We start from the raw sequence: 26,657 nt of genomic DNA on the forward strand, positions 1-26,657 counted from the left end.
GTAATTTATTTCCCACTGAAAACAAAAGAAAAGTTTCATATGGTTCCAATAGTAGTTGGATAAACCTCTCCTGCCCCAGCTCAGAAAGTTATGGAGACAGCCCCACCTTGAAGCACATTAGTGAATTAAACAGGTGAACTTTGAAATCCATTTAGGGAATTATTGGCACGTCTGTGTGCTAAATGTCTGTGATAGTTTGGACACAACTGACTTACCCAAGGCTGTACAGAAGAATGCAATTGTGAGTTTAAATGAGCTGAAATTTAAATGGCAGTAACAACTCATTGCAAATTATTTTCCTCTCCGATTTGGACAAGTTGTTAATTTGTATAACAGTCCTACAGCATAAAGGATGCAAAGAGCGCCAGAGAAAAGCTTATCAGTGCAACATGGCCATTAGAAATTGTACCCTTAAAAAAAAAATCACTAAGGGCTCTCATATTTCCAAACTGTGATGACTCAGGGCCTGTTCCCATTTGGAGTGAAATCACTTGAAATACAGCCATAAACTTGTACGGGAGCAGATATTCTGTTACAATTCTGTTACCTTACCTGAGGTATTTGTCCTCCTGTAGTGCCACATATCTCGCCATTTCTGGGACTGGAAGTCCCAGTTGTTCCATGTACTTTGTTTCAGCGATAATCTCTGGGATTTCAGGAGAAAAATTCAGAGTGAAGCAGACACTTTTCTTGGTGGTGACAGGCTCCTCTGTTGCAGAGGTCTACAACACAAGAAAGAGCAGCAGAAAGGAGAGGAACAAACATGCATTACAAGGTAAAGGTGAGTTTTTGGAGACATTTGATGAGGCAGAAGGTAAAAGTCAGTGTGACTGATGTTCAGAGCCTGTGGAAATGCCTTTAAAATTTGATAGTAACCTCAGTATTCTTGGTTCAGAAATTACAGAGAATTACCTTTACAAGAAACAAACCAAATCACCTCTGTTTACACACTGCTGCAACCAGCTACAACAGAAATCCCAGTGGAAATTCAGAGTCAGACAAAAGTTCAGTAGGAAGAGGATTCTGCAAGATCTCTGCTAGAAACCTGCCTCTACCTAACTTCAGTCCCAAGTACTGCAGCAATGTCCCAAAAATGTTGTACCAAACCTTAAAAATTAACAGGAACTACAGCACAAAAGAACACACAGAGAAACAACATTCAATCATTTGCCAGCTGATTCAGGAACTATGTCTTATAAAGAACCACAAACAATTCTGAGCTCAGAGCTTTTCGAAATCTGTGTTTAAAATATTACTCTCAGGAAATTCTCTCTGACCATCAGGTTTTTCCCCTCAGAGAAGCCTGGTGCACAATCTTCCTACATTTCACCTGCTCAGAAGTTTCTGGATGAACATTTGTTGCAGCCCCATCAGTGACAACAGTCAGCAGAGCCTCTTTCAGTAACAATGGAATCATTTGTTCTGTCCTTTCTCTCCACTGATGGTATTTTTGATCTTCATACTCTTCCATTTTCTTGACCACTTGGAGATACATTTCTTTCACCTAGAAAGGACAACTCTGTATAACTCATTTTAAAGACTGAGAAATGCTCAACTAGCCAATCCTAATATGGTCTCTCAATATGGTTTCTGGTTTTTATTAGATAAGAGAACAAGTAATATCCTGTAATTAATGCAGACACTGGAGAATCTGGGCTCTTGAATTATGTAAATGATTCCATCACTGTCTCCCTGGGAAGGTTTCAATCCAGTTTTCACATCTAACATGGCTTGCTGTGTTCAGAGACTTGGGACTTCTCACATTAGAGCACCCTCACATCTTTAGAAGTGTGTAACGAAAGTGTTTCTCCCTTCATCAAGTACCAAAAGAGCCAGCACACCTCCTTTCCACGTTCAGAGGCAAGCAGCTCCTCCTCCTCTTGGAATCGAGTGATGGTGCGCTGGATCCGCTGGGAGAGGGAGCGGGACCAGGATATTGCTCCAGCCACTGGAGGATGGTTCTTGTACCGAGGGGGATCCTTGAGGTTCTGAACAAAGATCTGCTTAACAATTTCAACCTAGAAGAGAATAAAACATTGCAAGGAATTATTTTCCCCGTGCTTGTCCATGATCACTGTCTGATACACAGCACAAGTTCTGAAGCTAATTCCAGCAGGAGGATAAAAATAATTATTTTGTCTTCATTTCTCTATTTTGTGGAGCTGCCATTATGGCAGCATTTTCTGTGAGATCACATTTGATTGTAAAGTTCAATGTTCTTTGAAATATCAAGAAAAAAGCTTTCCAATATACATCCTTCTACATTCTAGCCTTCCAGAGTCAATCTGTGACACCTTCTGATCATATCATGAGCTTGGCCATGACAAGGAAGCTGCAGGGTATAAAAGATCCATTTTCTCAGGAAGGTTGAGCTGCTTTTCACAAGGTGCAGGAAGAGCCACCAGCCTTGTTGCATTCAGAGCACCTTCCTGTTTACAGTGTCTCACTTATACAGATGTCCACAGCATTACAGCAAATTTACCAGACTATTCCTCCAGCTGGGCTCCATAAAAAAGAGCAATTATCATATTCATTTATAAATTTTTTCAGTCTTTTAGACAGTAAATGATACCACACAGGTATTTAGACATATGTATATTTATGATTTTCATTAGGTAAAGAATTTCATGTACTGGATAAGAAATCCCTAAATTGAATACCTCTTTACAATATTGGTTCAGAACATTGCGGAACTTTTTCATTAACTTCTTATTAACAGGTTCACGAATCTGGAGGTGTTTGTACTTCATCAGCAGGTCAAAAGCAGCTTCTGCTGATCGAAGAGTCGTAAAAGACTCATCAATAAATCTTGTCATCTTTTCTTCAATATCCTAAACAAAGGAAGAAATCAAAGAAACCCTGTCACTTAGAAATTCATCCTGCAAAACCAAGAAAGGGTGGCAAAATGAAAATACTTTTTAATAGTAGCAGTGCAGCTTATTTGTACTATTTTTTGGGGAATTGCAGTATGTGGTATTTACCTTAACATCTTCTCTAAATTCTTCCATTACGAATCCCCAGTCCCGTGCAGTTTCCATGCTGAAAGGGTCAAAGCTCAGGTCTTCCATAGGACTAATTATTATATTTACTTCTCTCCGTAGCTCCTCAATAGCCTTTGGATTTTCTGACACAGTTGTCAGTTCAGGAATAAATATATTGTAAAGCTCTTCAGTGACCTATTCATTCAGAAGAACATTCCATAAAGCTTTGTTTTTAATATTTTTTCTGCCACTGAACACCTTATTGTTACATTTTTCCTTCAGAAAATATCAGCCACTCAGAGAATGATCAGTTTGTGCTGTGATTTAAATTTCAAATATTTTAATAAAAGACACAGAAAGAAACCACAGCAATAATCTACAGGCCCAGCACTTCAATTGTTATAACAGATAATAGTTATTAGTCCTTTTAACTCCGCTTTACACACAATTTACTGATTAACCATATTGCTAATTACCCTGACTTAAATTAGCCTAAACACAGCATCTCTCCATTCATATGTTACTCTGCAATTAATAGACAGATTCACAGATGGCCAAATTTTATATTATAGTATATTTAAATGGTATTTTATCTAACTCATTAAGGTGGCAACCCACGAAAATCACAAATGTGTCAAACAGTTGCTGCAAGTCTCCTGTGTTCACACCACGTACACAGTGACACCTTTCCCCAACCAGTACTTGGAGAAAAGTTATTCCACCTTCAGAATTAAATGCTTAATTTAGGAATCAAAGGCACTGCACAGGTCTCAAACACAAAACTAAAAGTTGTTAACCAGTCTACACCTACAACACAGAAGAACCTCCTCTACAGAAGAAGACAGTGATTACACAATCTCTTTATTTATTGTCTATATTCCTACCTGAAAAATATCATACAGATCCTGGCAGATTAAAACCATATAATCCGTTTTTTCAAATAAACGTTTCACATCAAATTTCCAGTATCGCTTACTTCCTGACTCTTCAACTTGGATACAAGTAGTAAAATAACATTTTTTCCAGTGTTCAAGAGTATTTTTGGCTTCTGTTATTCTCTTTTTTGCAGCAGCTATGTCTTGTCTATTAATCAAATCAACACAATTAAGATATTATAGATAGAAATACTATAGATAAAAAAATCATAACTCAACTGGAACAATATACCCTGGTTTAGCAGCTTCTAACTATACAAGAGCTAGGCAAAACTTATAACTTATTTTCAATGTGATTTTGAAAGGAGATATTATTTGAGTGGTGATTTTGGTTATATTTATGTCACTTTTTAACTTCTATCTTTCTATTTGTTTTATTGGCTTATGTTCTTTCAACACAAAAAGAGGAGAAGAACCTATTTCTTCAGGGCTGATTTAGTAATCTATGAAAATTACGAAATAATTTGACTTTTAATCAATGTTGTAATACAACTTGAGATGGTTGAAAAATGCAGACACCTCTTTAGTGGAAGCATCACCTACTGAACTTTGAGTAAGACGAGCAAAGCTTTTAATAAATCCAGCCCAATTAAACAGACAGCCAGCACTTACTTAAAGAGTGTCTGCAGATCCACAACTCTGCGTGCCCTGGCAGAAATCTCCCAGGAGATCCTCTCCAAGAGGGGCAGCATGCGCTCGTCCTTGCTGTAGCACCGGGACATGATCCACACCAGCCTCAGGCCGTTCAGCAGGGAAGGGATTGCACTGGAGAGAACTTCAACCCCAGAGCCAGCTGATAACTTCTGTGAAATGCATATTGTGGGTGAGATGTTGTGAAAACATAAAATTCCTGTTCTGTAAGCTAATATTTATCCTGTAACATTATCTGTAATATTTATTCTGTAACCTGGACAAGGAGACATCCTGGTGCCTAAATAACACACTTGGTTAAAGATGTGCAAATCTTTTGCTCCAAGTGATTTTAGGTTCTGATTATAAATTCTGGTTCAACTCTTTGTTTGGATGATCTTCAATAAAATTTAAACTTTGGAACATTAGCTGTAATTTGTGGTAGAAACTACCTAAAAAAATAGAGAAGCTTTTATTTTCCCCAGTTCAGCTACACCATCAAAACTCCCAAAGTTTTGGGACTACAAACCAAGTGCTCAGAGGTCTGAGCTTTCAAACATTAGCATCACTGAAACTCAAACAAAACAAGCAACTCTTTTTTCAAATTAAATATAATTAGTTAATCTAGAGTATATCTTTATTGCTGCTAAAAAGTGAAAAAATAAACAAGAAGTGATTACATCAACAGAGAAACCAAACTCAGGTAAGTGCAGTTCAGACTTCACCAGGTTTTCTCGGGACAGGTACCTTCAAATGGCGTTCCAGAGTTGAGAGAAATGTAGCACTGTCTTGAGCTTCCATGTGATGTTTTCTGAGGTCACTGAAGACCATCTGTAAATCTCCTGTAAACTCAGAGTCAGCTTCCTGTAGTATTTCCAAGACTTTCTGCACCTCTGGAAGTTTTATCTGTTCAGTAAGAGCACTGAAAGTGGCATTTCTTTCACGCCAGAGTTCAATTTCTGCAAGTGGACCATTACCCTACAAGCAATGTGGAATCAAATTAAAAAAGCTTAATTACCATTATGCAAGAATGAATATTTATAATCAGGATTATATTTGTTCCTTCTTTTCAATAAACTTTATGCTGAGAGAAACTTGCTATGATTCAATCATGCAAAAACCCACACAGAAGAAGATCCCTGAAATAAAGAGTTGTGCACACACTAAAGGGAACTGCTCAGGGGAGTAGATCCCTGAGCTTCTGGCTTTTGCACAGGTAACTTCACAGACATGAAATCCCTCAGCATGTTTAGTGGTATTAGTTATATATCTGTTTGCAGAATCAAAAACTGAAAATAAGAATTTTTTCCTCTTGTTTGAGATCACTTTTTTGCAAAAAAAAGGATAAATATATAGCTGTCTATTTAAAAAAATTACTCAGTGGAGCTTTTAGTATTTCTTGGCTCTTTAGAAGAGAGCAGATAGCAAAGTCCCTTAGATTTCCACAGTTATCTTGTGTGGGTAGGATCTGCACTGAATTACTTCATGTTTTATTTATAGTCTACTTCCCAGAGCCACACAGTTCCTCATGACTTTTGTTCAACTTTTCAAGGATTAGTAAGTGGTTTTCCAACAATGAAACATGAAGAGGAATTAAAAATTAACACAGTTCTTGTGGGGAAATGAAGCAAAGTCTCCAGGAATAAAAGCATCTTGGTGTTACAGGCAAGGTTACCTGTGGAACCTTTTTCAGCTGCTCCTCCAGAACTCTGGATATTAATTTCTGCCAGGTCACTGCACAGCTTTTCAGAGACCGAACCACTACTGGAACTGTGGCAAGAATAGTCACTTCTCTATCTAGATTTACAGTTGGCATCTCCAGTTTAAGATCTCCTATTGGAAGAAAATGCACACAGAATGAGCTGTCTTGTTCTGGCAGCATTGGCAATGTAGCACCACTGGATATGTCTGCCCTCTCCTACTCTTACTCCGAGCTCTTTGAAACACTTATCAGTGATTTCATCCGTTTCTCCATGCTGCCTGCTGTGCTTCAGGGTGGGAAAAGCACAGCTGGTATCAGCAAAGAGCAGCTTTAATCAAATCTAATTGTTATTCCACATAAAGCCACTCTCAGGTGAGCCTCATTCCACTGCCAGGGGCTTTGATCACCACCGTGCAGGCAGAGGCAAAACATTCACTTCACCTGGTATAGCCCGCTGAGTTCCACTCCTCAGTGCAGTATTGGAGTCCTCCACAGACTTTTCAGGCTCTGTCTCAGATAAATTCATTTCTTCAGAATATGTGTTCTCACTGTCTGAATCAGAGGAAGATTTCTCAGTCTGCCGCTGACCATGGGAGAGAGTTGGTGAAAACTGTTAGGTTTGAAACACGTGTTATAGATAGGATGGTTCATATAAAACAAAAATTAAAGGCAGTTTACTAGCAATTCACCTAACCATTAGATATTGTTCTAAAATTTAATTTAAGTGTGTCTCCTTCCATTTCACATCCTTATCATCATTTTATCTGCTTCAAGTTCTGCAGGGGAATAGCTCCAGGATGCCTTTATGAATGTCTGTGAGCACAGAAATAGAGGTGTGTGGTGTCACGCTCTTAAATGATTCTCAAATAGGGGTAAAAATGAGGAAATGGAATATCAAATAAGGATTAGCAAAAACTTCATTTCGGCATATGAAAGTCACTTATTAAATATTAATATTTCTCATGCATAGTCCATATGATACTAAATAGGTAAATCACTCCTAGAAACACTCAAGATTCTAAATATAAAAGCTGTTACTAATTTACCTGTGAGATGGCATCCTTTAGCATTGAGAGACTATCATCAGTCAGCAAACCAGACTTTATCACTTGAGAAAGTATCTTATTAGCTTCAGTCAGGTCATTAGGTACAGCAACTCTTTCTAAACAGTATACAAAAAAATATATTAATCTAATTAATTGATACAGAAAGTATAAAGTTATTTTCATAGTAAGTTAAAACTCCAATAAAACACTATTAGGTGTGGTGCAAGTCATGTTCAAAATTAGTGCTGGTTTTAATAATGCAAATGCTTTTTCAGAAAGGGTAGAAAAATACTTCAGCATTATCACCTAGTTTTAAGTCTTTACAACCCAGTCTGATAGTTAGAAAATAGTTTTCTGTTCAAAGGAACAGTGGCTTGATTTGAACTCTTACTTTACAGACAGAGGAGGAAAATCTTGCACAGAAATGCTGTTAAATGACAAAGCATCCCCGACCCTGGCTCTATTCTGAGTGTTTTCCTACCCAGTTAAATAAATTGGGTGTGCACTATCCTGAGTCCCAGTCTCTAGCATATCTTCACAACGGGATGTGAAGCACATACCTTTGGCATCTCTCAGAAAATACACAGTAGAATTTGACACAAACTCTTCCGGAATTTCATTAAAAGCCACATAGAAACGCTCAATCATGCCACCTGCATCTGCACAAATGCAAAATGGGAGGAAAGCATGATATAATAGTGCAGAGGAATGATGCATATCCCACAGAGGGGGTGAAATTCTAGAAATGGGTGGGATAGAAGGGGGTCAGGAGAAAACAGCCCAAGGAATGGAAAGGCAGGAAAAGGGGTAAAGACAGGGGTCATGCGGCTGCGACTCAGCAGGTGAGACGAATAGGGGGTTTGAGGGAGGCGGAGACGGAGGTGTTTGGGCCAGGGAGTTGCCAGGGGCAGGCAGCGCCCAGGGAGAGCTCAGCGGGCCGGGCAGGGGGACCCTCTCCCACCCCCTCCTCACCGTCCGGGCCGGGCCGCTCGGCCCGCAGCAGCAGCAGCAGCGCCGTGCCCGCCCCGCTCGCATCCTCGCTGCCCTCGGCGCCAAGGTCGAAGAAAAGCAGCACGACCCGCGCATCCTCGCCGCGGCTCAGCAGCTCCTCGAAAGGCGCCGGCTCGCTCAGACCCAGCAGGGCGAGCGCTCGGTCCCGCAGCCACCGCACCCGCACGTCGTCCAGGCTCATGGCGGCGACCGCACCGACGCCTCCCGGTGGCCACGGCAACGGCGCGGGGTGGAGCGACGGCTGCTGCCCGCCTTCAGCCCGCTTCGGGAGGCTCCGTGCCCGCCTCAGGAGGCGCCTCGAGCGGCCGCGTTCCCGTACGGAGCCCGCCCCTCGCGGGCTCTCCTTCTCCTCAACACCCGCCGGCTACCACGGCCGCCCGTTCCCCTCACAGCCCGCCGCCCCTCACGAGCGCTGGCTCCCCGCAGCACCCGCCGCCTCTCACGGGAGCTCGCTCCCCTCAGCACGGGCGGCCCCTCACGAGCGCCGGGTCCCCTGGGCACCGGCCGCCCCTCACGGCCGTTTCCTCCGCGCGACACCGGCCGCCCCTCACGGCCGCCGCCCCTCACGAGCCCTGGTTCCCCACGGCACCGGCCGCCCCTCAGGGCCGCTCCATCCTCCCCATGGCACCGGCTGCCCCCTCAGGGCCGCTCCATCCTCCCCATGGCACCGGCCGCCCCTCATGGCCGCCGCCCCTCAGAGCTGCTACCTCCCCTCGGCACCGGCCGCCCCTCAGAGCCGCTCCTTCCCCTCGGCACTGGCCGCCCCTCATGGCCGCCGCCCCTCACGAACCTTGGTTCCCCTCGGCACCGGCCGCCCCTCAGGGCCGTTCCTTCCCCTCATGGCCGCCGCCCCTCACGGCCGTTGATGCCCCTCAGGGTCGCTCCCTTCCCTCAGCGCCACCTGAGGCAGGGAGCAGGGTACGGACAAACACAGAGCCCGCTCGGCACAGCGCAAACGAGGCTTTATTGGGAATGCGTATGAAACAAGTGCAAAAATTTAATTTGTGCTGTTCGTATGGCACAGATGTTAAAATATCATGGCAATATCCCCATTTTCACACTGATACAAAATAATATAAAACGACCCCTGTCCACCTATGCGGTATAAATTAGGTTCTACATCAGGGAGTGCTGTTTGTGTGTCCTTACAGCCAAACAGAAACAGGGATCGAGACCAATTCTTTATTCCATGTGCAAAAGTTATTCCTCGCTACAGGAGAAAAAAACAGGAGTTATACTTCTACTCCTGCCTTCTTCCATAATGTTAAATATAAATATCAGTGTGGCTTCCAAAAGCTTAAAGTAGTAACTCCAGGCAGACCCCAGAATGAACAGATAACATTTCCAGTGCAATTTTAAATATGGCCAAAAAAGAGCACATTGCATTGGTGTGGATAAATTTACATTTTATAATCATCCTGGAATACAGACGGAAAACAGACATTGCTTCTATTGCATTGTTGAATGGTTCCCAAAGTGCACGAGATGCAGCTGGGTTAAGTATGTGATTAGTAGTGAATGTTTAATATAATGAAAAGTCTTTCAGACAACTTAAACGTAACCATTCAAGAAAATAAAGACTCAAAAAAAATGCCTACATGGGTTTCAGGACGAGCAGTAACAACTTTTTTTTTTTTTAAGAATAAAATTAATTTACATTAGTTTATCAAGAAAAATGTACATTTTATATATATATATATTTTACAAGATGCTCCAGATCTGCTATGTCTTTCTATGGGAGGTATGTTTTCAGAATTGTTTGGCTGCATTATAAGGCAATCAGTGAAAACCACTTTGTTCCACAAGAAACCATTCATAGGCAAGATCCAATCACGCAGTTATTTGCAGACAATTCCAAACATTTCTGCTGACAGCAGTCAAATTATAATGCACCATCTTTATTAAAATGTAAAGAAATGTGCTTAAAAGAGAAAGGCGTAAACTTGTATCCTCCGCCGGAGTAGAATTTGTTCTGAAATTCCACCCTGAAACGAGACAAAAACCAGAATCTGTACACGAATCCAACATCAGCTGTCAAGGGACAGAACTGTGCAACCCAAGAAGCTGAACAAAACCAACTCCAATCCTCTCACTTGTTTTCTGTGCAGCTTTTTAACCTTCCCATTGCAGTCCCAGGCTAACTTTATGTTTCTCAGGAGATCCACACGCACCAAACCAGGTTGTAATGGATCATTTTTTACTCCTGGCTCACTCATTTGGTTCTGAGTGAGTTGTAGACAATTGTTTTGCAAAAATGCAGCACCACGAGGACAATCTGTCATGTATGTAGCTTCACCTCCTGTCTTAGGACGCTATTTTTAAATTGTTTTAAACCGCTTTGTTTAAATTGTAAATTACATCACATTTCAGACTAAACATGCTCTGAATCCACTCCAAAGTGCAGAGCTTGTGATAGCAAGACTAAGAAAGGATTAAAATACTTAAGGGTTGGCAGCCCCCACTCACTAATATAAATGTTCTGTTGAACCAAATAAATGGACTGAAACCATATAGTGAAATTAAAAATACTTAACCAAGTTACTAATATTCTACATTATGAAAAGCTGCAATACTACAAAATGTACTTATATTTTGTGAACATGAAGTTAAAATGCATCATAAGCCAATATATTTGAATCTACTGAAAATATTCCAGAAGAACAATCAAATCCAATAAGCCATTTATTTAATATAACTAAATAAATGTATTTCAGTATCAACGAGGCTATTGAATTTTACTTTCCCTTTTTAATAAGACACCTAAAATTGAATTTTACACTTTCCTTTTTTAATAAGACATCTAAAATTTTGCCATAAAAATTCCTCTTCAACAAGCCAGTATATGTTGAAGTGGATTATAGAAAAAACCAAACATACCAGTGAAGTCGTATCGCATGGAGAAAAGCAGAGAGTCCCTCCATGACCAGCAGAATAAAAACTGTCAGCACAGCAAAGAATGCCATGAGAGGGATTAGCAGCACGACACCGTACTTCGTATCCACACGGAGACCCACTCTCATCACCATCTGCCACAGAACTTCTGACAACTCTAAGAAAAATCAAAAAGTTGCCATAATTAATGTTGGATCAGGTTCTGAGCACCTGCTGAACATGGGAACTATAAACAATTCTGCCCCCAGAGAGCTGCCCCCATCCCCTCAAATGTTTAAAGTGTCAAAATCAAATCTACTTAGAGCAATATTTTACATAAAGTCACAGTTTTAGTTTGGAGGTTTCCATAGATCATGATTACTTGAAATAGGGATTTTTTTTCATTAAGAAAAAGTGTATTTCATAGTAGTATCACTTGAACAGACCAGCCTCCCTCTAATTAAAATACATATGTAGGAATTAAAAATTAAAATTAAAAATACATATGTAGGAAAAAACCCCAAAAATTATCCAAAATCCCACCCCCACTTACGTGCATGAGCAAGACTTAATGCCCAGAGTCTCAGGTATGAGGCTGTGTTCGAGATGCATCCCAGACAGTATTCAATGGTATGAATTGCTTGATTCATAAAAACATCTGCAAAGTTCAGCTAAAAGATAAAAATACATTTGTATCAATTTTGACAACATAGAGAACAGAACATCAAAGCACAAAAACATTCATCTGCAAATCCTTATTGCATGGAAGAAGAATTCCATTGAAGGGTAATAAATTGATTTTATATCAAGTAAAGAGTGTGTCATGTAGAAGATCCTTTTTACAGAAATAACATTAAAAAAAAATCAGATGCTGCAGTTTTCCAGTATTACCTTGTTGACAGATAAAAACAAATGCAATTTATGTTTTCCATAAGGAATATGATCTTATACCTGAAAACTTCAAGTACTACAACCAGCCATGGTTCTAATTCCTATTCTGTTGAGGTTCTAAATTTATAATATCAATTTTTTCATCTTTAAAAGCAAGGATTATTATCAGTAATGGTACTGATAGAAAGATAAACACAAATATAAATACTTGTTACTAATGAAGAGTTTCAAAACTGATATTACTGAAAATTTCAACACTTACTTTGTCTGAAGGTTGTATTGCAACACTTACTTTATATAATACATTTTTATTTGAGCAAATACTTCTTGTATTTTCTGTACATAAGAAACAAGTGTCTACTACCCCAGTGAGACAAGAACTATACATATTCTGCACATTAGGAAACTGAAGCAGTTCTTTGTCTTTCTACTCACATGGAATCAGTGGAATCTGCCCAGACCTTTAAAAATTTGCCCAAACTAAACAGCAGCAGTGGGTGGGGACAAGGAACACTGCCCGTGTCCCCCAGCCCCCATTAGCAATAATCCTCATCACAAGATGTAATTTGCAGACATAGAAAGACTTTTGTCCAGATGAAAAGCCAAGATTAATTAACAGGAAGCTGGGCTGTCACCACCTTGCCTCAAGTTTAACCATAAAACCAGAGAAACCCCAGGATTTTAATCCCACTCTTCAATATAAGAAAACCTGTACTCCTAGATACAGTCTTAATTGCAAATAAAACTCTTTCTGTTCTCTACTACGGATAGGTTGTGGTTTACTCTAACAGTCTGAAAAAAACAGAAATAATGATAAAATAGCAACAAATAAGTGTAAGTAAACTGCATTTGGGCACCAAGGTCTTTATAAAGGCTCAGCTGAATTTCTTCAGAACTTCTCAGCACGCAGTGTACAGGTTATCTACTGATTGCCCACTTCTAATTTGCTTTTAAGAACACACAAACCAGAGATGAAATAAAACCTTACCTCCTCTGCCTCCCCCTCTCTGTGCCCGCTGTCCGAGTGACTGGTGCCCTCTTCGAGATCGTGACATGACAGCAGACAAAGCTCTTCCTCACTTTCTTTTCGGATTAGCTTGTAGCCACTCTACAAAATGGGAATGCATTGTCTCTTCAAGCAGCCTGCCACTGTCATTTTTGAAATTTACTTAAAGTAGTCGCAGGCAAAGATAAAAAGCATTAGAGGAACAAAGTGCTGTTATGTGTTTCAGTCCAAAACTTTCCAAACTGAGCAGAAACTGCTAAGACAGGGAGTAATGGGTTCAAACTGAAATTCAGGTTAAATATACAGAAGAAATTCTTTCCTATGAGGGTGGAGAGGTCCTGGCACAGTTTGCCCAGAGAAGATGTGGCTGCCCCATCCCTGGGGCAGGCTGGAGGGGTTTGGAGCAACTTGGGAGCGTGGGAGGTATCCCTGCCCATGGCAGAGGGGGAATGAGATGAGCTTTAAAAAATTCCTTTCCAACCCATTCTATGAAATACCCACTAAGGACACACCGTGTGCAATAAAACAGCCCTGAGGAGATGTGTGAGTGCCTCTCAGTACTTACCCTGTACATCCTTATGCCTCGGCCTCCACTGTGCAACCAGTATAAATAAAGTGGTTTACCCAGCAGCATTACAGGAACACAAAGAAAAGCAACACTAAGTAAAAACTTCTGCAGAGGAATCTGTTGAAGCGGAGAGGAAAATTAGATTAGATCACAAAACCCAGAGTAGGAAAACCCATCCTCTTTTCCTTTAAACTTCTATCTGCACAGGGAACACGAGATTTCCAAAGCTTGGACAAGCATTACTCACCTGGCCACTGAAGAAGCTCTTTGTTTCACCACTAGGAAACAGAAACATGTTGATAAATTGTATCAGAATACTGGGGGCAGCTGTGGAGTCCTCTGCAGAGTACGCCAACCACTTAAAGAAGATCATGAACACCAGGTAGCCAAATATGCACAACATGAATAAAAGTTCAGGAATAAAAACCAGATAAATGTTATGGGTCTTCTTGAAATGCCTGAAAGGTAGAAATGGGGAAAAAATAAAAGTAAGTTTTACCAACAGAGCCCAAATATGATTTCAATAAAACAAATCACTTTTAAACAGCACGACTGACATTACAATCCAGAGCTGATTTCTTTTTATTCAGTAAAACTTCATCACATATTTCAGTAGAAATAAAAACAGTACGAGGCAGGTATATTTATTTACCAACAAATGAAATAAAGTCTTGTGTTAATTTATTTTAGGATTTTTAATATAATACTGAACCATTATCTTACATACGTGAAGAAAAACCTCTCCATTATTGTCTTTTTTTAAAAACAGTTTTCACAATTACTCTTATTCTGTTCTCAAAAAATAATTCCAGTTTCTCTTACAAGATTAACTGTTATAATTCCAGACTTGACAAAAAATACAATGTTGGTATTATTTTAACTTCTTGTACTTACAAGTGGTTAAACAGCCCCAATACAACTCCAAATGTCATGTGAGTCACTCCAAAGATCACAGACATTTTCATTTTGAATGAGTTTAAAAAAGTGAGACGGTTGCTTGCCAAATTCCATATCTGAAGAAGAAAACACCAAACCAGCATTGAAGAACACCACAACAGAAGGAATAAACCAGAATCCTTTTTCTACTGGGGACCAGAATTCTATCTCAAATGGAGGTCACAACTGAAATTTGAATTTTGTAAAAGTAGTTCAATCTTTGACTTGTCAGAAGAAAAGGTCTCGTTGAACAGAGAATGCAAACAGAAATGTATCTTTTTCTTAGTCAGATTTATCTTATTTATACACATACCAAAATCTAATGGACAAAGACTGATCATCCCAAGTGGATAATTAGAAAGAATGAAACCAACCGGATCAATTCCGAAGGGATAAGCTCCATTGTAGACACCAGAAACATTTGGATCCAGTGCTAAATATCGATTAGATTTCAGATCCTCAAGGCTGCAGTGAAAGAAAAACACACTCAGATTTGACACTTTGAACACAATGACAACATACTTTCAGTTCTGCAGGACACTGCCCCACTTTCCTTTACCTAACCCACCCCTTGAAAGGATTTCTAAGCACAAAAGTCCTGAGTAATACAAACAATAGCAAAATAAAACACCTAGAACCTCACAATCTGGGCTTAATTCACATTCACTATCTTTCAAAACAAAGTCTACATTCCCCTAGAACTCAAAGTTTTATTTTAGAAGTTCACAGTTCGTTTTTGCACATCAAGCACCCAAAGAAGAATTGCTACCTTTTTTTTTCTTTTGCATTTGGAGAAGTTTCTACTTTATTTTCATAGAGTTTTTCAGTATCACAGCACACACAACCCATTCAAATTTTAACTAAAGCCTGTGGTCTTGATTATTTGAAGCCACATCCTGTTTTGTAAAGCACCATGAGATGGAAGCTGTGAACATTTAAATACCAAAGTCTCGTGACACCTCAGATCAATGATGTTATCCCACTACGACAAAAAGTAGATCTGACAATTCACACAGAGTATTTTTTCTTCTTTTTTAAACTATCAAGAAAAGCTGTGCAGAGACTAATGATTTTCAGGTCATTAATTTACTCATTAATAATTAATTTCTTTTAGTAGAGGCTAATGCCACTCAGCTGTTCATACCAGAAGCATGACCTAGGACAAATAAATCCAAAACTAGACCTGTGTTTTCTATTCCTCTGCAAATCTTTAAATAGACACACACACACACCTGGAAAATATAAATTAAAACATCAATGTAAAGTTAAACCATAAAAGGATAGTTAACAAAAGGGTTAAACTGCTGCAGGAAATCCATGTGTGGTTTAATGGTATAGCAAACATGCTGCTCACCTCCAAACCCTCTGTTCAAACATTGCTGAAACATTCCATCCAGATCCAAATATATTTATTGACTTTGAAAAGCAGTCATTATAGATCAATCCAGTGTATATAGAGAACAGCCCCATTAACAATATCACGTATCTGCCTTCAAATAACATTTTCATTATCTGTCAGAATTGGGGAAAAAAAATAGAGAATATCATCTATTATGTGAGCAAAATTTAGCTAGACCTGTCTAAGAGACACACATTTTTGGACACAAAGACTTCTAAAAACTAAAATTTATTTGTGAACAGTTGTTAAGGACTATGAGCTCCCATGACACACATTGAGACTTTTATCACTGGCATCCTTACATGAAGGGAGGGTCTTTTTAAGCCATTTCCTTCCTGGGACTAATTTACAAGACACATTTGCAGGCATTTGTAATTGAACATAATTCTAATGAGAGATGCAGGTGTTCCTGCATTCCAACCCGTATGATTAAAAAATCAAAGTGAAGTTTAAAAAATTAAAGTGAATTTTAAAAAAATTTCAAACTGCAACTCTTTTTATAAACAATAAAAGGTGGGATTTGAAAAATCATTTTCTCCTCACGTTGTCACTGTAATGACATTCTGTAAACCACATCACTGAGTAGCCCTGGTAGAAGGAAAGACAAGCTTAAAAGTATCAATTAACTTTTTCTAAGTGCTTCATTACAACTCAATTATTTCTGCTCTTTCAAGAAAAGTGAATAGTTTAAAATATTACATTAATCTCAAGGAATATGGAGGCTTTAAACACAGAAAATCTTAAAAGAATGGGAAAAAACCTTCATTAAATACCCATGCAAAAAGCAGTACTTTTCAGAAACACAGTGACTATTTAAATAATCTGTCTGGACAGGAAGCAAATAATTTGTAATTCCTTTTACCTCATCCTGTGCTCTTTTTAACCTAGGGTGGTTTTCATACAGTATTGTCAGGAGTGCAAATATGAACATGAGCAGCCCGTGCCCGAAGTCTCCAAACATAACCGCGAACAAGAAGGGGAAAGTGATGATGGTGTAGAGAGCTGCAGGGGCAACACAGCACGTTTCAGGCACAGCACAACAGAGAAAGTTCTGTCTGCATCACCCCCAAGCAATCTCAAACTCAAATCTCTCAAAATTTTTAAGTTTGAAAGGCATTTCATCCCCTGCTCACAGGCCTTTCCCCCACGCTGTAAATTTAACTCAGTTTAAAGCTTGTTTATTGTGTAGCAATGCCAACTTCACAGTTAAGCAGTAGCTAACAATTCTGAGGATAATAATATGAGCCCAGGAAATAAAACCCAACCAAACAGTTCTTCCTCTGTGGGTATTTCAGGTCTGTATTATCAGGTACATTCTCCTGTGCAGAATGACCCAGTCAACAATTACATATTAAAGTGGGCTACACAACAAGCTGAATTTTTCAATTGATGAGCTCCACACTTCAGCAAGATCAATTACCATTACCAGTTTACTTCTTTTTCCCCCTAAATATCTTCCTTACTCAAACATTTAAAGAAAAATTACACAGCTATTACCACTACCTCTCATGCTAAAATAACTCAGTAAAAGCAAATCCCTCCTTGCTGCTTGGAGCACTGTTTGTGCTTTTGATGAGCTACTGAAATTTTAAAACAAGCAGCATGATTGTCACCATTTGACCTTTGCCAGTGTCCAATTCAAGAAGGTATCAGGGCAAGCAGCAATGACAGCACAGCTCAGCTTTCAGAAGGACAAACCTGGATTAACTTCCCCGTAGCTTCCAACTCCATAAGCATCAACGATGTTCTGGAACCCTGAGGTGAATTTATTGGTACGTATCAAGGTTGGAGGAGGCTGTGTTGTGGGGATGGTGTTCATGAATGAGGAAATGGTAGCTCCACTCTTCCTCTAATTACAGACAGAACACATATTTGTGTAAGATCTCTGTTAATCTAATCAAAGTGAAAATATTTGTCCTATCAGCAGATTCACTGATCCAAAAATACCATTGAATTAAGCCCCGAGTTTAACATTTATCCCTTTATACCCCCTCTAAAAACAGATTATGCACAGTGTTCTAATTCTTATTTCATATCAAGTATCAGATGAGATTTATCAGTTACAATATTATAAAACAAAGAGTTGTTATTACAAATTTTCTCTCATCAAACAAACACCAATGCAAGGGAACTGGCACTTTCTGCATGCCTGCAAAGAGCACTTTGGGCCCAGCTGGACCCAGGCCCAATACAGAAGTTATTCAAGAAAAAAAAAACACTACATACAACACTAAATAAAAATTTTAAAAAATATTTTATATAGAGACCCAGATCTGTCTGTGCTACTTTTAGTCTACTGCTAATAATTATTTTATTTCCTTATGTGTCTAGTTAATTCAGGATAAAAGCTTTAACATCAGTGAGCATTCAGGTGACTTACTGAGCCTTCCTCCAATGCATGGCGCAAATTCTGGAGATCAGCCACTGGACACCAAACCTCAGCAATTAAACATTTATTTGTGACATCAAAACTGCACAGGTTAAGGACGTGGTAAATGGCTTTCATCTTCTTCACCTGGATAACCCAAGTATAGATGGATTCCGATGCTTTATACAAGACCTGGCGCAAGTATTCCTCAGTTTTATTCAGCACCTTTGTTTGACAAAGAAACAAAGATCTCACTGAGAATGTGACTGTGGTTGTGCTGATCACAGCAAGAGCACCTTGTATGTGTGTGCTGGGCCATGTTTTTAGGAGGGCAAACAAACCTCTGCTGAGAACAGAAGGCAATGCCACACACTGTGAGGTTTTACAGATATGTGCAACAAGAGAGCAGGGACACAACTTATTGTCCTATCAGCTCCAATGCTGTATGTATGCTAGAAATTATATTTAACACTGTGTTTCATCAAATGATTACCTACAGTGCAAAAATCCAGCAAAAATCTGCTCTTTACTCACAATTTCCAGATCCTGAATACGAACGTTGAGTCCTTCGACCACGGCCTGGCGCTCCTCGGTGGTGTCGGGGTAGGGATACACGTGACAGCGATAGCTGCAGGAGCACAGGGCTGTGTTAAATGAGCAAAACACACCAAAACACAGCACCCAGCCCCTGAAATGAGCAAATTCCATCAAAACACAGCACCCAGCCCCTGAAATGATCAAACTGCACCAAAATACAGCACCCAACCCCCTGAAATGAGCAAACTGCACCAAAACACAGCACCCAACCCCCTGAAATGAGCAAATTCCATCAAAACACAGCACCCAGCCCCTGAAATGATCAAACTGCACCAAAATACAGCACCCAACCCCCTGAAATGAGCAAATTCCATCAAAATACAGCACCCAACCCCTGAAATGAGCAAAACACAGCACCCAGCCCCTGAAATGAGCAAATTCCATCAAAACACAGCACCCAGCCCCTGAAATGATCAAACTGCACCAAAATACAGCACCCAACCCCCTGAAATGAGCAAATTCCATCAAAATACAGCACCCAGCCCCCTGAAATGAGCAAATTCCATCAAAATACAGCACCCAGCCCCTGAAATGATCAAACTGCACCAAAATACAGCACCCAGCCCCTGAAATGACCAAAACACAGCACCCAGCCCCTTGAAATGATCAAATTCCATCAAAACACAGCACCCAGCCCCTGAAATGACCAAAACACAGCACCCAGCCCCTGAAATGATCAAACTGCACCAAAATACAGCACCCGACCCCCTGAAATGAGCAAATTCCATCAAAATACAGCACCCAGCCCCTGAAATGATCAAATTCCATCAAAACACAGCACCCACCCCCCCTGAAATGACCAAACTACACCAAAACACAGCACCCAGCCCTTGAAATGACCAAACTCCACCAAAACACAGCACCCAACCCCTGAAATGACCAAACTACACCAAAACACAGCACCCAGCCCCTGAAATGACCAAACTCCACCAAAACACACCACTCAGCCCCCTGCCACTGCCAAATTTGCAGCACACCACTTAATAACCATGGAACAGATTCAACTCAGGGGCAGGATTTTGCCTGTACTCAGTGCAAACTGCAAGTGAAATGACTCATGTATTTATTTGTAGGCTGCATAATTATAGAGCTGGATGCAATCAGGGGAGGAAAAAATGTAACATAAAAATCTAGACAAAAAATCAACACTTATAGGAAAGGGGTGCAGGGGAAAAACCAACTAGAAAATACCCCAGGTATAAAGGAATGCTCATATATTAGATTTATTTCTTACCAGTCACAGATCTTCTTAACTTTTTGACCAATTTGTTCACCCCAATAGGACACTAAAAAAACAGCCCACTTTGTGGTTTCACCCTAAAAAACAACATAATGTAAAGCTGATGAATTATGTTTTAACCAGCAATTCCACTATGACATAATTACTGAGCTAAGTAACAAAGCTGAACAAGTAGTAAAAGCTGTGTTAGTAGCATTAATCTTTCATCCATTCAGTGAACATCAAACAATAAAATTCAGCTGTGTCAATATCTCTTTCTTTATTAGAGAAAACCAGAAAAAGTTTCCAGTGAAAATCAAAGAGACATTATATTTTACTCTCTCAGAATACTTAAAATAAGAGTATTTTAAAAAGGGAACAAATTAGAATTCAAGCAAAAAAAAAAAGAAGTGACAGATTAGGTTGCCATAATTGATTTACAAAAAATTGATTTTTTAAGTTCACAGAAAAAACTCCACAGAAAACTAGCTGTACTCAACTCTTTCTTAACTACTGAATGAAAAGTGAAAAGGCTATTAAAAGGCAATGCACTGTACAGGCCTAGTTAATAAATATCCAAGCAGCCATTTCTGCCACGTATTTTGACCAAGGTGGCCAATCATAAAGTCACCACTATAACACAGTGAAGTTCTGCACTCCTCGAGCTGAACCACAGCAAATTAATCTCCACTTCTACAACCCTGAATTCTAGAAATCTTACAAATCTCATATTTCAAAATAGGTTTTCCTCCAAGGACACTGAGAAATCATTTTCATTTACTGCAGGCATACCTGAGCAGCAATTCTTCCAAATCATATGAAAAGAACAAATGAAATAAACTGATCATTACAATCATTTATTTACTCACTGTATCTGGATCCTCCAGAGCCTTATCCAACTCTGCATAGGTGAGAAAGGGATAGCCTTTACACACTCTCCACAGCATTTTTTCAAATGCTTCAATCTTTGCTATGTGAACTAGCCCAGATATGAATCTAGGAAAAGGAAAAATGTGAAATATAAGACAAAATTTACAAGAAAAACAATTGGAAATTCAGAGTACATCACCACAAGAATTTAGTACCTGCCATGACTAGGGAAGGAAGCATCACCCTGAAGAGGAAGTAACTGGTATAGAAAATAAAAGTCGGTATACAAAATTTTTATTTGTGAAATAAACAGACTACAGACCTCAGCACACAACCAGAATTACTTCTTACTGGTTATTTCTGTGACAGTGAGATTATTTCTTTTTTCTTGGAAGACACCCTCTCATAACAATGCCACAGACAGCAGTATCCATTCAGCATTTCAAAGGCAACACAATTAATGCTACATTTACCACTGACACTGCCAGGTGATTAAAACACTGTGTGTTTATCACAGAAAAAGAGTTTAAACAATAGAAGGAATTGATTTAGAGATTTTCCTAGGTTTGATGGAAGCTTTGTGACAGCTTTTTTGGACGCTGTCCTGCTTATCTCTTCAAACAATCTGGGTTAGTTCTAAAGGTACATTAGGGCCAGGCTCCTGTCCTGTCTAAAACTGTTTGGCACACCTGAAGTCACTCCAGGCCATCTTTTAAGAGATTCTTTACATTCTTTACAGCCCAAATCAGGCCCTTGTGGAACAGCACAAGCCATACCCACCCCAGCGAGGCGCTCAGCCTGTGCGTGCGGCTGTAATCCACCAAGGGCTCATTCTCCACAGAGGGAAATTCCTCAAAATTTCCATGTAAATGAGATTCATACTGGCAAATAAAAAGAAAGAACATTCATCACTTTCAGAAAAAAAAAAACACCTCTCTCCTTCCATCGTTATTCTAAAGAAGAAAAGGTAATTAGGTAAATGGTTTAATCAAAAATATAAAACTCATTTCCGCGTTCGATTCAGGCAACAGAGAGATCCTGGATCTCAAGTGCAGTGCTCTTAACAATAATGGTCACTGCTGCAAAATTACTGTAAATTTCTTAGCACGATTTATGCACCAAAATAACACAATAACACCTTCATTTTCAAACAATTCAATTGGAAAAATCACAAAAACGCCACAGGACAACAATCCCTGTCAAGCACCCCAAGCAATACCTCAGGTGTTCTCCTGACAAAGTTCTGTGTGATCTGTAACATGTACTTGTATTCTGTCAGTTCAAGCAAGTTTTTCCTCAGTTTTTCTTTGTTTTTAGTGACTTCCCTCAATTCTGTCTCCAGCTTCTGCAGCTGTTCCTAAGGCACAGAATAAAGAAAAGACAAAGAATCAGTTAGAGGAGTTTGGAAGACAGAGTAGCATTGATTTTCAACACTTAATATGTTGACACAGTGATAGGAGTTTCCCATTTCTTAATTAACTAGAGCTCCATAGATTTTATCCCTCAGTCTGCCAAAGACTGCTTTGTATTGAGTACCCTTGATCCCCCACTGCCATCTGTTCATCCTGCTGCTCTGCCCCTAATTTGTGTCAAAATAATGCAGACCTGGAAGTAGAACTGCAGATAGCCCAGGGTGGATGACACCCATTAATTCTTTTAATATAATTACAACAAAACAGAACGTTATTCAAAATTACATCTGTGTTTTACAAGCTTCTACATTGAATGCAACAGCAGAAAAAGCCTTCAGAGAAAACAGCACCAGGTTTTGCTGAGTGACCAGCACCTGCAGAGCACTGGGCAAGTAAAACTCCCACACACTTGGAAATTTTGGATGCATAAAGAGCCTTAGGTAAGTACCAAAGCAATAAATGAGGCTGAGGAGCTGCCTCTACAGACAATCTGCCTGTAACAGCAATGTGCCAATCCATCAAAGCTCCCTGAGTTTGTTTTCACCCTTCCACAGGAATTCTGTGTTAATACCAAAACCTCACTGGCTTTAAAGTCACACTGGCAGCAAGGAGTCAGACAAAAAGGAAAACAAATGCTTCTAGACCCCCACCACACCCCAATAACTTAAATCATGACTAATAAGATAATAATAAATCATGACTAATTTCAAGTCATTAAGCTTGAAATTAAGTTCCAAGATGTTGGGATCTGTTTAGTGGAAGTTACCTGGATTTCTAAAATGTGTTTCATCAAGGGGGCAGGAGGAGCAACATCTCCTTCAGGAAGTGGAATATCTGCTTTTTTAATTTCTTGTACTAAATACCCTGGAGTGAGAAGAAAATCAGAATCAGAAAGGAAACTGCATTGCCTACACTTCCTAGAGTGCTGCAGAGTTGACCTTCAGCTGCTCTTGATGGTGCTAATCACACTGCAGCATCAAGCCTTGGCTATTTTATTCATTCATTTTAGCAACAAGGCACACACAGAAGTCTTCAAAAGAGAAGAACTTAAAGAGTGGTGGGGATAAAACACACAAACTAGTCCTGCCTTGGAAGTCTGCAGAAGCAAGCAAACTTCAGAGGTTTCTCTTTCCCAACAAGTATTTTCTAAGAAGCTTTTACCATTTCACAGAACCTCTTTGTTGCTGCATGGTGCCACTTTCTGCTAATGATGCAATTGTGTTACTTTCTGCCAGAAACACACACGCTGCTCACTGACCCATATTTGGAATAAAAAGTGTTCAAACAAAGCAGCTTAAGCAACCTTGACAACAAACGCAACTCACACTGGGCAGGGGGACTGCCAAAATAGCTGCTGGTGTGACCAGCACGTGCCTCTGAGGAGAGATTCCAATCAAAGGAATCCTTCAATTTAAACTTTTCCTCAGGATACACTGAAGACATCTGCATCTTGGCTGTAATGCTCTACATCTCCTTCTCTACTCAATAATTACCATGAGGACACAATTATTAATAATTTGAGGTATTTTTGAGGGTGCCTGGAAAATCAGCAGTGTTGAGTTACACAACATGAAAAAACAGGGAATATCTTACAGTCAAGAAAATCTCCACAGTAAAACTTCCATTTTCCTAGCAGAGTTTTAAGTAGTAAACACTGAAACAGCCTCATCTATTTATCAGCAGCACATTAGCAACTATTCTGTGCTTAAAAAACCCCCAAATCTATATTTAGTGTAAGTAAATTTCACAGCTTACAAAACTTGGGAAGGTTAAAAAAACCCTGTAGCTTCAACCTTCACAGCAGTGCCACTCTGGTAATGCCACAGGTGAGAAACAGCAGACATGAAAAAAAAGCTCACCAAGTATTCTCTCCATTTCTTCACATTTCTTCACTTCATTCACGTATTTTCTCTGAAACACACTTACATTTGGGTTAAGCTGAAGGAGAAGGACAAAATGCTTATTAGGCATTTGAAATAGTAACCTCCCCTAAAAAACCACAGCTGTTCCTGGAGCTTCCTGGAGACAATTTGCATGAGCTCTGTGCTCTAAGTGCTTTTCAGCTGAGAAGGCACAAAAACCTAAAAAGATTACAAAGTCTTCAAACAGCAAAGTTGGTTTTATTAAAGCAGAATTACGGATGCCATTGGCTAGTTTTAATCCAAAAAAAAAAATAACAAGGTCTACTGGAGAAACCATTCCTAATCTTATTTTGATGGTTTTCAAATATTGCTTAGTGACTTCAAAATAACAAACCCTTTTACAAAGTTGTTGGGATGCATTTCCACAGTCTGTCTGAAATATTAAATTTTATGTACATCCCCATAATATAAACATGCAGTATCTCTGACTACTTATGCAGCTATTACATCAGAACCACTAATGCATTATTTCTACAATAAATGGTGCATCAGGTAACTAGAATGACATCAAAACGTTAAATATACATTCATATAATTATTCTTACAGATCTGCCTCCTCCTCCCTGCCATATTCACTAACTAGCTGTTAATTTAAGTCTTCCCAGCTTTCCCTGCAAGGATTTTGCAAGCTACATTTCTAACTGCATTTGGAAGACATTCCAAATATATTGCTCAGTCAGCAAGCAAAGATCATATAATTATAATGAGACAACGCAGAGACACGGCTAATCATGGCCCAACCCAACTTTATGTTAGGCAGGCAGGGAGTGAAGTTCTCCTCCGGGAACAGGAACCTGTGCTCAATAAACCCACAGGGGAGGTGTTTCTGTGGGTCTGTCCGTGGGGTGGATGGATCCATCAGCCGCGCACACCCGCTCAGGGTGAAGGCAGTGAACCTGCAGGTGGGTCAGGGGCTCTGCCACGCGATCTCGCTGCAGATAACCCCAAGTTCAGGCTAATTCTGTGAGAAAGGTGGGATGCAGCCATCCCGAGCATTCCTCCGGAGCGTGCCGGGGAGGCCGGGGCTCCACGCTGCCCTCCCATCACTCATCCCGGGCACCCGGTGTCACCTCCCTGGGTGAGCCTGCCTTGGAGCGGGTTGGGCTGGATGATCTCCAGAGATCCCTTCCGACCCCAGCAGTTCTGTGATCCCGCTTTCACACGGGGACGGGCCATACACCTGCCTGTCGGAGGCGGCAATAAAAGCGGTTTCTTTCCACCGCCCCATCGAGGCCAAGCCCGCACCTTCCCGACGGCGGCCCCGGCCCGGCTCGGCCCTCACGCCGGCCCCCTCAGGCTCCCCGCGCTGTCCCGGGCAGCCCCGGCGGTACTCACGTCTCGGAACTCGGCCAGGCCGCGCTCGCCCACCTCGCTGAGGCACTCGTAGGCCGAGCCGCTCTGCAGGAAGAGCTGCGCCAGGCACACGGGCTCGCCGCGGAACAGCGCGCCCATGGCGGCGGCGGCGGGCCCGGCGCTCCCGGCGCTCCCGGCGCGGCGCTCAGCGCGGCGGGCGGGCGGAGCGCGGCCCGGGGGCGGCCATGGCGGGGCGGAGCGGGCCCGGCTGCCGCTTCCGGGGCGGGGAACGGGCGGGGAGCGCGGCCCCAACCGGCGGCAGCGCGGGCACGGCCGGCGGAGCCACCGGGAACGGCAGCCGGTGCGCTGCCAGCCTGAGAGGGGAAGTGCAGGGCTCTTCCTGATGGGATCACCGAAAATGCTGAGCCGGAAGGGATCGGCGGGCCCAGCTCCTGGCCCTGCACAGCACAATCCCGCAGAGCCGCACCGCGTGGGCTTGGAATGGACCTTAATAACAAATAACACCCAGCCCCACACCCTTCCTGCCGTGGGAAGGGCACCCCGCACTAGGCCAGGTTGCTCCGCTTTGAACACTGCCAGGCTTGGGACATGCACAACCTCACTGGGCAACTTATTCCAGTGTCTCACCACCCCAGTAAAAAATGTCTTCCAATAACTAACCTAAAATTTTCCCTTCTTTCAATTCATATTCATTACTCCTTATCCTGTCCTACAGTTCTTGATGAGGAGTCCCATTCCACAGCCCTGTAGATCCCTTCAGATTCTGGAAGGTTGCTTTGAGGTCTCCACACAACCTTTTCTCCAAGCTGAACATCCCCAGCTGCAGCCTGCCTTCATAGCAGAACTGCTCCAGTCCTCTCCTCCACTTTGTGACCCATCCAAACCACAGGAAAATCCCAAATGTTGCGTTCCATCAGCTAAGGACAATGAATAAATGTTTTCTGCACACGGACACAGCAGGTTGCCAATGCAAAGCATT

The 26,657-nt window shown here is 41.0% G+C and overlaps 2 protein-coding genes across 2 annotated transcripts in view; both read right to left on the reverse strand.

Annotated features, from left to right (window-relative positions):
* DNAH10 (dynein axonemal heavy chain 10) overlaps nt 1-8,522 on the reverse strand; it is a 50,225-nt gene extending 41,703 nt beyond the window's left edge. The window contains exons 1-13 of the mRNA XM_063415509.1: nt 8,267-8,522; nt 7,855-7,953; nt 7,295-7,410; nt 6,690-6,831; nt 6,222-6,379; nt 5,294-5,524; nt 4,529-4,719; nt 3,866-4,064; nt 2,982-3,176; nt 2,661-2,831; nt 1,842-2,018; nt 1,331-1,504; nt 553-722 (exon numbers count right to left, since the gene is read on the reverse strand). Coding sequence (XP_063271579.1) covers nt 553-722; nt 1,331-1,504; nt 1,842-2,018; nt 2,661-2,831; nt 2,982-3,176; nt 3,866-4,064; nt 4,529-4,719; nt 5,294-5,524; nt 6,222-6,379; nt 6,690-6,831; nt 7,295-7,410; nt 7,855-7,953; nt 8,267-8,486 — 2,243 coding nt within the window. The 5' untranslated portion in view covers nt 8,487-8,522. The remainder of the gene's footprint in view (nt 1-552; nt 723-1,330; nt 1,505-1,841; nt 2,019-2,660; nt 2,832-2,981; nt 3,177-3,865; nt 4,065-4,528; nt 4,720-5,293; nt 5,525-6,221; nt 6,380-6,689; nt 6,832-7,294; nt 7,411-7,854; nt 7,954-8,266) is intronic.
* Nucleotides 8,523-9,246: 724 nt separating this feature from the next.
* ATP6V0A2 (ATPase H+ transporting V0 subunit a2) lies at nt 9,247-25,988 on the reverse strand. Its single transcript, XM_063416318.1, has 20 exons — nt 25,700-25,988; nt 24,302-24,380; nt 23,209-23,306; nt 22,250-22,387; nt 21,811-21,911; nt 21,030-21,156; nt 20,176-20,258; nt 18,879-18,972; nt 18,357-18,569; nt 17,675-17,825; nt 16,839-16,978; nt 15,932-16,089; nt 14,952-15,042; nt 14,536-14,654; nt 13,889-14,099; nt 13,639-13,758; nt 13,056-13,175; nt 11,730-11,847; nt 11,183-11,354; nt 9,247-10,290 (listed from the first exon to the last, which is right to left on the reverse strand). Exons 1-20 carry the CDS (start codon nt 25,814-25,816, stop codon nt 10,188-10,190), a joined length of 2,553 nt encoding a protein of 850 aa, XP_063272388.1. The 5' UTR covers nt 25,817-25,988; the 3' UTR covers nt 9,247-10,187.
* Between the last annotated feature and the right edge of the window lie 669 nt (nt 25,989-26,657).

Source organism: Prinia subflava, chromosome 19 (assembly GCF_021018805.1).
Source record: "Prinia subflava isolate CZ2003 ecotype Zambia chromosome 19, Cam_Psub_1.2, whole genome shotgun sequence".
In the NCBI taxonomy this organism is placed as follows: domain Eukaryota; kingdom Metazoa; phylum Chordata; class Aves; order Passeriformes; family Cisticolidae; genus Prinia; species Prinia subflava.